General features: G+C 38.8%; 2 protein-coding genes across 3 annotated transcripts in view; one reads left to right on the forward strand and one right to left on the reverse strand.

The window, feature by feature from the left end:
• LOC129692337 (zinc finger protein 431-like) overlaps window positions 1-11721 on the forward strand; it is a 66013-nt gene that overhangs the window by 48671 nt on the left and 5621 nt on the right. Inside the window, exon 3 of one of the 2 annotated variants that reach the window (XM_055628673.1) lies at window positions 2105-2204. The exons of the other annotated variant lie outside the window; for it this stretch is intronic. Coding sequence (XP_055484648.1) covers window positions 2105-2163 — 59 coding nt within the window. The 3' untranslated portion in view covers window positions 2164-2204. Of the gene's footprint in view, window positions 1-2104; window positions 2205-11721 lie in introns of those variants that run through there. 2 annotated transcript variants of the gene reach the window in all.
• LOC129692334 (zinc finger protein 431-like) overlaps window positions 9558-11721 on the reverse strand; it is a 49699-nt gene continuing 47535 nt past the window's right edge. Inside the window, 2 exon segments of the mRNA XM_055628668.1 lie at window positions 9558-11626; window positions 11628-11721. The exon segment at window positions 11628-11721 is cut by the window's right edge and continues 1070 nt beyond it. Of these exon segments, the coding sequence (XP_055484643.1) occupies window positions 11050-11626; window positions 11628-11721 (671 nt within the window). The 3' untranslated portion in view covers window positions 9558-11049.

Consider the following 11721-nt stretch of genomic DNA (forward strand, 5'->3'; position numbering starts at 1 on the left):
GAATAGTAGAGAAAGAATGTGGAGGATCAGGAGATAGCTATTGTATCAAGTGGGGATGCAAGACCACAGGCATGGTGGAGACTTCCTAGAATCACAGACTCCATAAAAGTAAACATAAAAGATCTTAAGGATGGTCAGATACATGTCTATAGTTGCTTTAGAGGCACGCCCACCTTAAATATTTCATTTATAGAGTCAGGAAAGAAGAAAAACTGGGACTATCCTGGGGAATTAGAATTTACAAAAAAACTCAGCAAACACCCTGTACTGTTTTCACTATGAGATTACTCAGCCATTTACCTACAGGTAAAACAGTAGAAATAGGACCAAATCCAGTGCTGGCTCCAGTTCTGAAACCCCTACCAGAACCTACCACCCTACCATGGGGCATGCTTTCCCCAGGTTTAACACCTGTTCCTATAGTAACTCCCTTATCAGATAAGTCTACTGAGGATTCTCTTCTAGAACTTGTATAACATACCTTTCTTATCCTTAATGAATCCAGACCTGAGCTAACAGACCCCTGCTGGCTTTGCTACAATGCAAAACCTCCCTATTATAAAGGAATTGCTGTTTTAGGTAGTTTCTCTATTTCATTAGATCACAGCACATGTAGATGGCTACAAACCACTCAAGTTCATCTAACTCTACAGTCCATGCAAGGGCAGGGTACATGTATTGGTAAAATTCCTGCTTCACATAAACATCTTTGCAATGAAACCTTTATGAGTATAAATGCCTCAGGAGCAGGACAATATATAATTCCTCCAAACAATACTTGATGGGCTTGTTCTGGTGGTCTTACCTCCTGCTTTTCTGTGCATTTGTTTTATGATTCTTAATGTGTTTTAGTACAATTAGTGCCAAGATTAACATTATTTCTCTGATCAGTTTTCTCATCTTTGGGACCCAAAGCAGGATCAAGCCTTGCTACGTATGCCCTAAAAGAGAACCAGTTACTGCAGTTACAGTGGCTGTTCTCCTGGGCTTGGGCCTGTCTAGGGCTACAACAGGAATTTCTTCTCTAGTTTTGCAGGACAGATATTATGATCAGCTGAGTTCATCAATTGACCTAGATATTGAAAGAATGAAAACTGCTATTTCCCACTTCCAAAAATCTTTAACCTCTTTCAGAAGTAGTGTTACAAAATAGAAGAGGATTAGACCTTTTGTTTGCTCAGCAGGAAGGGCTCTGTGCTGCCTTAAAAGAGGAATGCTGTTTCTATGTAGATTATTCAGGAGTAGTAAAGGATTCAGAGAATGCTTGAAGCAAAGAAAACATCTGAGGGAACAAGAGGAGGGGTGATTTCAGACTTGGTTTAGAAATTCTCCTTGGCTTACTACCCTTTTACCCTCCATTTTAGGACCCCTGATAGGCTTGCTCATTTTGTTTTCCCTCAGTCCAATACTGTAGATTGACGCCATCAAGACAAAACCCATACAGGTCCATTACCACAGGCTAAAAACGGCAGATAAAGGCCTCTTTGAGACTTCTTTTACAGAATATTGACCATCCCAGTGAGCTGAACCAGTTAGCCAGTGACAGGTACAAGAATCCACAATGGTATTTTTTGCCCCCATTGCATCCTAAAACAGGACCTCAGCCAATAACTGCTGATGTATCCAACGACTGGCAAGCAAGGATTAAAGATGCAGGATTCCAACCTAAGACAGGCACAGTTCCCTTGGAATCACAGCCTTGAAAAAATATAAAAAGGGGGACCTGTGTGGTGCCAGGGAATGGTTGTTTGACTCCTGCCTGCTTGATATCTATGATGCACATTGTGCCTTCCATGGTACAGTGAGTTTCAATCCCTGGACCACATGTGCTGCTTTGAGCTTTGTAGAGGCTTGTTTAACCATTTAGATTTGGGAAGGTATGCATATGAGAACTCGCCTCCCACTTACCTGAGAATGTCCTCCCACTTTGAGAATTTCCTTGAGAATGTCCTGTTTTGAGATTTTCACTAAAACTAGTTCCTCCCCCTGAATTGCCCATTCTTATTTTTATAAGCTCTAACCTAAAGAACAATTAACTGAGACTTGATCAGAATTTTGTCTTATCTCCATTCTTGACATCTCCTGTTCCATTCCATTCCCACAGCCCCCTCCAGGTTCCACGTTGACAATCCTGCGGGTTGGGACATTCAACCGTGTTCTTAGCAACTTTATCTGTAATAGCCAGGAGCTGAAAACAACCCAGATGTCGCTTAATGAGGAATGGATACAAGAAATTGTGGTACATTTACACAATGGAATACTACTAAGCAATTAAAAACCAGAAAATCATGAAATTTGCAGGGAAAAGATGGGAACTAGAAAAGATCATCCTGAATGTGGTATCCCAGAAACAGAAAGACACACATGGTATATACTCACTTATAAGTGTATACTAGACCTTTGTAGGATAAACCTACAAAAATCTGTACACCTAAAAAAAGCTGAGGAAGGAGGACCCTGGGTAAGATGATCAATCCTCACTCAAAAACAAACAGGATGGACACTGGAAGAAGAAAAAACAGGAAACAGAACAGGAGCCTACCACAGAAGACCTGAAAGACTCTACCCAGCAGTGTATTTAAGCAGATGCTGAGACTCATAACCAAACTGGGCAGAGTGCAGGGAATCTTAGGAAAGCATAGGGAGATGGTGAAGACCAGGAGAGGTTTGGACCTCCACAAGCAGAGCAACAGAACCAAAATATCTGGACCCAGGTGCCTTTTCTGAGACTGACACTCCAACCAGGAACCATTCACAGATATAACCTAGAACCCCTGCTCAGATATAGCCCATATCAGCTCAGTATCCAAGTGGTTCTCTAGTAAGGGGAACAGGAACTGTTACTGACATGAACTCAGTGGCTAGCTCTTTGACAGCCTTCCCCTGAAAGGGGAGCAGCCTTGCCAGGCCACAGAGAAGAGCAATGCAGCCAGATCTGAGAGACCTGATAAGCTAGAATCAGATGGAAGGGGAGGAGGACCTCATCTATCAGTGTACTTGGAGAGAGGCGTGGGAGATGAGGGATGGAGGGTGGAATTGGGAGGGAATGAGGGTTACAAAGTAAATTAATTAATATAAAAATAAATATTTAATTAAAAATAGAGAAGGCATGTATTCAGGAAATAGAGAGTAGGATTGCTGTAACTTTAATTGCAAGAAATTATTTTGAAAATCTGAACCAGGCTTTATGGGCCCATGTGCTCCGAGACTAGAGATTTTTATTAGAGCACATCAAATACTACTCATACCTTTTCTTTCAGACTGAGCATCTTAAACCTGGAAAATAACATGCCACACCATATTACAAACTTTTTTTGGTTGAACTACTGTAATTGTTGAAAAATTCAGTAATTTTTGCATTACGTAAGTTCAGTCTTTCATTCCGATTCTTCACTCCCTGGTCTTTGGGACTCAGAAGTGGCCAGTCAGGACATTTATTGATCATCTAAAATTGATTACCTCAGGAAAAATTGCTAATGTTCAGTATTTTTCCCCCTTGTTCTTCTGCATCACATACTGTGCTGTGACAATGACAGTTTCAATGTTCTCAAAGAACTCAATTCTTGCAGAGGCCACTCTTCATCTGTAAGTTCAATAAAGCCAGAGATGTTGGAACACACACATTCACTGGCCTAATTTTCCTCTCCACTGACCAGTCAAGGTCTTACCTGGAAAGATTTTACAGAGTGCTTTTCCAGCATTGAGAAGCAAAGATAGGAATCAGGGTTCAGAAAGCTTTTCAATTACCTACATAACATGAGGCAAGCCTGGGCTACAGGTGACATTGCTCTATATAGAAATAATCAACAGCACTTTAGAAAAATGAGAAGATATTCTCAATGGCCAGAAAACAAAGGGGAATAAAATAAATAAGTTGATAGAGAAACCCAAATTTAAAGAAGCCAAATTATTATTTTAAGGAGATAAACGTAATTAAAAAAACAACTAACTAAAATGACTTTGAAAAAGATGGGGCCATTCTTTTTCAAAGGGAACAACATTAAGATACTGTGTGAAATTCTCACAAGCACAGTATTACTTCTTTAGATTTGGGACCTGACACAGTTACAGTGAATGGTCTGAGTCTCAATCCCCATAGCTGACATACACATGCAAGTGGACTGGGCATATCTGCAAAGGACAGTTCCCCAGGTGGATATTCATTAGATCATGCTTTGTGACGAGTGTCGAGCTAAGCCTTTTGGAGGTCCATAGGGAATGGTGAGTGACGTCAGTGACTCCTATGGGTTCCCCAAATATCCTGACTACACATAGTGGTGACATATTAGGGACTCCTAGCACACTATGAAAGTCTCAAAATGGATCTGAGGATAGGGCAAAGATTGCTTCTCCCTTATTCACAGAAGTCTCCTAAGGTAACCTTGTTCCACATGCATTTCCTTATAGTTGCACCAAGCTTTGTTGTTGGTGCCTGAGACTACAGTGGGATGGTCTGATTGGCCTTTCAATCATTTAAAGGCTTTTACAATGAACATACACCTTGAGTCGGGTCTCCTGAGTCTGATTTGCCAAGATGCTGTGTGGGTTCTGTCACCACTCACACACCTCCTTCACCTGGTTCCTGATCCCCACAATGCTATCCTTCCCAAAACTGTACACCAACCAATCTGGTCTGTCTTCGTTCATCTGACATTATTACCTATTGGGAAATTACAAAATCACTCACCCTGCTACAATCAGTTCATTTTCACAATGGCGACATCAGCAGCCCTTTCAGTACCCTATTTCTCCCTCTGATATATAAAATGAGATAGTCTTCTTATTGTGGTCTCAAAGCAAAATCTGAGCTCCACATGCAAATCTTCCTGCTACTGCAAAAAAGAGTTGACTGTATGACTCAAATGGGTAATATCAAAACTGAGTGGTGGTACAGCATTATACTTAAGGTGATATTTAGCATAATCTAAAAAATGACAAGGTCATTTTCATGGAAAGCAACAGAATGGGATCAAGGTCACCTGATTCAACATAGAAGAGCCTGAGTCTGAAATGTTTTTATAAAAGGCTTGGTATGCATCTGTTCTAGAATTAATATCCTGTATATGGTGAAACTACTCTGCACTTAAGAGATTAAAAATAAAAAATATCTTAAATGATAGCATGGATTCATCCCTGGCTACCACTCGAAGAGGAGCAGCCTACAACAGATTTTTGCATTCCACATATGCTGTAATCCTTAAGTCTCTTCTAGGTTAAGGACCCAGGTTATACTTTGAACAATTTTAGTAGTGAGACATTCTAGAGTGCATGTCTAGGCCATTTCTCTTGTGTGTATATGGTTTCAGGACAGAACACTTTCCATTGGACATGTCATTTGGAAGCTCATCCCAGCCTGAGACTAATCTCCCCCTTGCAGGAGAGTTGGCATTGTTTAATGACTAATAAGAATATGAGCCTAAGTGACCTGAGCTGCTTTGGATGGAAAACGTTCGAAAATACATGTTGGTCAATAACTTAGCAAACACTTGCTGGTGTCATGGCTTTTAAAAGCTAGAACTGCAAAGACTATTATGGACACTGGCCTGAGCCAATCACAAGGCCTACCACCATACTACTGACCATTCTTTCTTTGGGTGACTTGGAAATTTTGAAATTCCTGCCTCCTCTTTCAAAGCAACATGATGTTGTTTTCTCATTTATGTCTTTCATTTATGTGCTTTCAACTTCATTTAGTGATTTATTAGAATGATGGGATGAGGAAGATAAGCAGTCACACTTAAATATATTATAAAAATACTTATCTCTGTGAGCTAGGTTTCACTATCAGTAGAATGAGGACAGTACTCTGCCATAGTACTTTGATGTGTTATAGTAGACTCCATGATAAAGAAAAACAACATTGCTCATAGATGGGAGAGAGCAGATTATAAGGCAGGACGGCACCATTTGATGGTTACTGGAGTTAGGACCAGAGCCTATATCCTGGCCACCCTAACCGGCCAGGCTTAACCACTCATCATCAATAAGCCAATCAAAAGACATAAATTATTCAGGTGTGACCTGCCTACCTATATAGCAGACACTTTCTGGTAGGAAAGTAGGCCTATCTAGCAAGTTCAAGGCCAGCCATAGATTCATGCTGGTATTATTCTTTATAAAAAAAAAACAAAAAAAACAAAAACGAGAATAAACAATAGATAAAATCAAATTATTACAGAAAAATTTAAATATATGAATATATGTATTTGGAGTAAAAATTTTGTGCACTGATGAAGATATAAGGTAACTAGTACATCTTTGAAGTCCTAACAGGTTTAGATAAAAGCCAGGAGATAAGCACTATTATGTAATCTAATCAAGACATGTAATGAATTTTCCATTCATAAAATCCTCACACATTCACAGCTACTTTCTCTCCTGCAAGGTATTCAGATAATGAGTTATTCAGCAGAGAACTTCTCATCTGGAAGAAACAGCCTTTCCCAGAATAAGATTCAAGGGGAAATTAGAAGTTAATGGAGTCTGCTGCTTCACTAATTTTCACTTAAGAGAAAGATATAAATGTTTCTTCAGAATATCCTTATTGCCACCAAGCAGGCAGGTTACAGAGATGACAGAGTAGGAACCAAGGACTTTAAGACCCAATTTGAGACCAACAAGTATGGACCTGCATGGTACTGTCGCTGACAGCTACATATAGTTGCCAAGAAAAGGAAAGAGTAGAACACTTGGAGGGGGCTGACCCATCACAGCCGAGTAGATAGAGGATATAGCAGAAGCCATCTTGTCTTCAGGCATATAAAAAGCATTGTTCTTTGGCATTTTAATCCTTTATGGTTAGCATCCCTCCCTAACTTCATTCATATTTCAAAGCTTTTTGTAAATGCCTGATTTCCCCAGCCCTAGAGTACTTTGATGGAGTCTCAGAATCCCCTGACAACATCCCCCATGTCCCCTGAAGTAACCAACACTCAGGAATGCTTATTGAATGTTTTTCCGGCATATGTGAAGCAGAATATAATCCCAGTTAGACAAGTCAGTCTTTATTACTGCCAGTTTTTTTTTCTTCTGTCCTTACAATAGGCATAAGCTCCAGCAGGGGTAAACTTTAAATGTGTCCTTACAGTCTCCCAGAGCTGCTTATTTACCACCTGTGAGCTTAACTCAGTCTTGTAGGCTTTGGTGAAGTGGTCAGCCACTTCTTAAACACTTGTATTCTCAATTTCTCATTTTTTAAAACACTTCCCCCATTTTGGGGAGATCAGGTCAAAGAGACTTCTTTAACTACCAATCTAAATTAGGTTCTGATGCTATGTCTTATTTTTCTTCTGCATCATCATGGCTGTGTTAAAGATGAACTTATGATCAACCATTCATACCTTACTGCTATTAATGACATGCTCATGGTTCAGTTCTTAAGAGCACTGTTTGCTCTGCCACAGAGCCTAGCTTTGAATTCCATCACCCAAGAGACAGCTCACAACTGCCTATAGGTCTAATCACATGCATCAGATCCTCTATTCTGTCCTCGATACATAGCATGCACTTGCTATACATTGTGAAATAACTAATACATATAAACTAAATCAGTTTCCTTTAATATTAAAAAGTTTGGGGGTATTTTGGCTTTTTTTTTACAATATAGAATCAAGTATGTGTGTGTCTTTTCACCACTTGCATACCTGGTCCACAGGGGGGACAGAATATATTAGGTGCCTTGGACATGGAAAGACAGGTAATTCTGAGCCTTCCAATGTCAGTAATATGAACCATACTTGGGTACACAAGAAAAGCAGAACTATGAACTTTCCACCTCACAAATATGTCATTGGAGTGCAGAGGATGGAGATTTTCCATTTCTGCTTTTGTCTCCTAGCACTTCAAGGTGAAAAAATGTCCCTGCTATGTGGTTGTAGGACTTAATGGATTTCTATCCCTCTGTGAATGGACTTTTCACATTTCTTCCTATTTTTTCATTGTTAACACAGTTCTCTTAATGTGAGTAAAGATGACAAAAGAATTGGTTGAAACAGCTCAGAGCCTTTTAAGAATATAGCAGAAACATTTCCATATTTTCAGATATACTCTTTCATTTATGAAACTTTTGGGGACAGAATATCTCTATCTAGCCATAACTCTACTGGAACTCACTATTTTGACCAAGCAGGCCACAAATTCAGACATATTGGCCTGACACTATCTCCTAGGTGCTATGATTATAGGCATGCACCTCTAATCCCAACTGAGGGTTATTTGTAAAATGGCCTCTCTTTGAAACAGAGAAAGGACAAAATAAGATTTTAAAAGGAACCATCAGTTTTGATAAACAGTAATACCTCTTGAATTTCTATATTAATGTAATCTGGCAATTAAATTTCTCCGTTTTCAACAATTGGGTTATTTTTTATGTTAGTTTCATCAGTTTGATAGTGGTGGATCTGTTTTTGTGTGTATACATTTCTTCAATTGATCTATAAGCAGTGAGAGGACAATGTACTGCATTCTATTACTACTTCCCCTATATAAGTTATAAAATGACCCAGGAAGTCATTTCGTTCAAGTGATGTCAATGGCATTTATATGGATTTAAAACTTATTTACCTTTAGTGTGTTAGTGTGAATATTCCAAATCCCAATTGTACAAATGAGAGAAAAAAATGTAGAAGTAATATGAATCTCCCAGAGTGAAATTGGGTTTTCAGGGTTAGCAGCAACCAACTTCACCCACTGAGATAATTCTCTGGCATTTGTGTGATTTTCTAAGATGTGTAGTAAACAACTGTTTACTAGTAAGACTAGATTAACACATTCACAAAGCAACACTACATAATTTTCTTGGACAATACGATTTATTATTCAGATCATCATGTTTTCTCCACCCTTATATGGTGAAATTTCTAACTTGAAAAGAAGACTATTTTATAGATTTCAACCAATCTTATTTGAGAATATTTTATAGATTTCAACCAATCTTATTTGAGAATCAGTTTGTCAGCTTCGTGGAAATGTCTGAGGTATGCAAAGCTGGCAACTTGACATTTCATTGGCATACAAAGATGACAAAAAGTAGACCAAAAAGTTATCTTCTACTATCCACATGGACATATGCTAAAAACCCATAATCATAGTACACACACCAGAATTCTTTTTACTAGCAAGAAATGAAAATGTTGTTACATTATCTAGCATCACTATGTAATTTCCTGAGAAGCTAATAGTTCAAGATGAAGTGGCAAACGATACCTACTATGAATATGAAGAATTATGGACCAATATATATTATATACATATCCATAGAGCATCAAGCTATGTTGTGAGATATACAGTTGTCTAATGGGTACACTATTTCTTTATATCTCTACCAGATAGATGAAAAAGCAAAGTTTCATGTACCAAATTAAATATGTTCATAGAGATTTCCTGCAGAATGAATTCTTTTCTGATAATGGACACTACAGAAATGTTCAAAGTCTTCATCCTATTAAAAACATACATAGGACTTCTCTCCAGTATATGTTCTTTTATGTCTTTGCAGATAAAAGTTTTTTTATTAAATTTTTATTTTTTATATTAGTTTATTTACTTTGTATCCCAGCTGTAGCCCCTCCCTCATTCCCACCCAAACACACCCTCCCTCCCTCCCTCATATCCTCCTGGCCCCTAAGTCCACTGATAGGGGAGGTCCTCCTCACCTTCCATCTGACCCTTATCAGGTCTCACCAGGACAGGCTGCAATTTCCTCCTCTGGGGCCTAGCTAGGCTGCTCCTCCCACAGGGGGTGAGGAGGTCAAAAAGTTAGCCAGAGACAGTCCTTGATCCCCTTACAAAGGAAGCCACTTGGATACTGAGCTGTCATGGGCTATGTCCAAGCAGGGATTCTAAGTTATATCCAAGCATGGTCCCTGGTTGGAGAATCAGTCTCAAACAAGCCCTTGTACTCAAATATATTTGGTCCTTGCAGAGCTCCTGTTCTCTCCAGGTCTTATTAACTCTTTCTTCTTTCATATGATTCCCTGTACTCTGCCCGAAGTTTGGCCATGAGTCACAGCATCTTCTTTGATACACTGCTAGGTAGAGTCTTTCAGAGACCATCTATGGTGGGCACCTATGCTGCTTCTTGTTTTCTCCTACTTCCAATGTCCATCCCATTTGTCTTTCTAAGTAAGTATTGATCTTCTTACCCCAGGTACTCCTTCTTGTTCAGCTTCTTTAGGTGTACAGATTTTAGTATTAGAGGTCTAGTATCCATTTATAAGTGAGTATACACATTATGTGTCTTTCCGCTTCTAGGATACCTCACTCAGGATGATCTTTTCTAGGTCCCACTGTTTTTTGCCTGCAAATTTCATGATTTCCTTGTTTTTAATTGCTGAGTAGTATTCCATTGTGTAAATGTACCACAACTTCTGTATCCATTCCTTAGTTGAGAGACATCTTGGTTGTTTCCAAGTTCTGGCTATTACAAATAAAGCTGCTACAAACATGGGTGAACAAATGTACTTGTTGTGTACTTGAGTATATTTTGGATATGTGCCTACGAGTGGTACATCTGAATCTTGAGGAAGCATTATTCCTAATTGTCTGAGAAAGCACCAAATTGATTTCCAAAGTGGTTATACAAGTTTACCTTCCCACCAACAATGGAGGAGTGTTCCTCTTTCTCCACAACCTCTCCAGCATGTGTTGACACTTGAGTTTTTGATCTTAGCCATTCTGATAGGTGTAAGGAGAAATCTCAAGGTTGTTTTGGTTTGCATCACCCTGATGGCTAAAGACATTGAGCATTTCTTTAAGTGTTTCTCTGCCATTTTGCATTCCTCCATAGAGTTCTCTGTTTAACTCTGTACCCCATTTTTAATTGGATTACTTGATTTGTTGCTTTTTAACTTCTTAGTGCTTTATATATACTGGATATTAGCCCTCTGTCAGATATAGGGTTGGTGAAGATCCTTCCCTAGTCGGTAGATTGTCACTTTGTTTTAAAAAGTGTCCTTTGCTTTACAGAAGCTTTTCCATTTAATGAGGTCCTATTTATTGATTGTTGGTGTTCTGTTCAGGAAGTACTCTCCTGTGCCAATGAGTTCTAGGCTATTCCCCACTTTTTCTTCTAATTGATTTAATGTGTTTGGATTTACGTTGAGGTCTTTGATCCACTTGGACTTTAGTTTTGTGCAGGGTGCAGATAAAAGTTTTAACAAAATACTTCACCACATTGAATACATTTGTAGGTTTCTCTCCCTTATGTGTCTTTTTATGCATTTGGAGATTACCATGTTGTGAAAAAGTTTTATAGTGGTTACACTCATAGGGATTCTCTCCAGTCTGTGCATTTTTATGTATTTGGACAATACTATGCTGTGATGACCCTTTACAACACTGGTTACATTCACAGGATTTCACTCTGGCATGTGTTCTTTTATGTACTTGCAGATACAAGTACATGTACATGGTAAAAGTACATGGTAAACATGCTCTAGCATACTGATTACATTTGCATAGTTTCTCTCCATTAAGCACTATTTTATGATTTTGGACATTAAAACATTCTGAAAAGGCTTTATCATAGTGGTTACATTCATAGGGTTTCTTCCCAGTATGTGTTCTTTTATGAATTTTTATATTGCCACATTTTGAAAAAGCTTTACCTAACTGGTTACATTAATAGTTTCTCTCCAGTATGAGTTCTTTTATGTCTTTGGAGATTACGGTCACATGAAAAGGCTTTACCACACTGGGTACATTCATAGGGTTTCTCTCCAG

Source organism: Psammomys obesus, unplaced genomic scaffold (genome assembly GCF_907164565.1).
Source record: "Psammomys obesus unplaced genomic scaffold, mPsaObe1.curated_primary_1811, whole genome shotgun sequence".
NCBI classification, from domain to species: domain Eukaryota; kingdom Metazoa; phylum Chordata; class Mammalia; order Rodentia; family Muridae; genus Psammomys; species Psammomys obesus.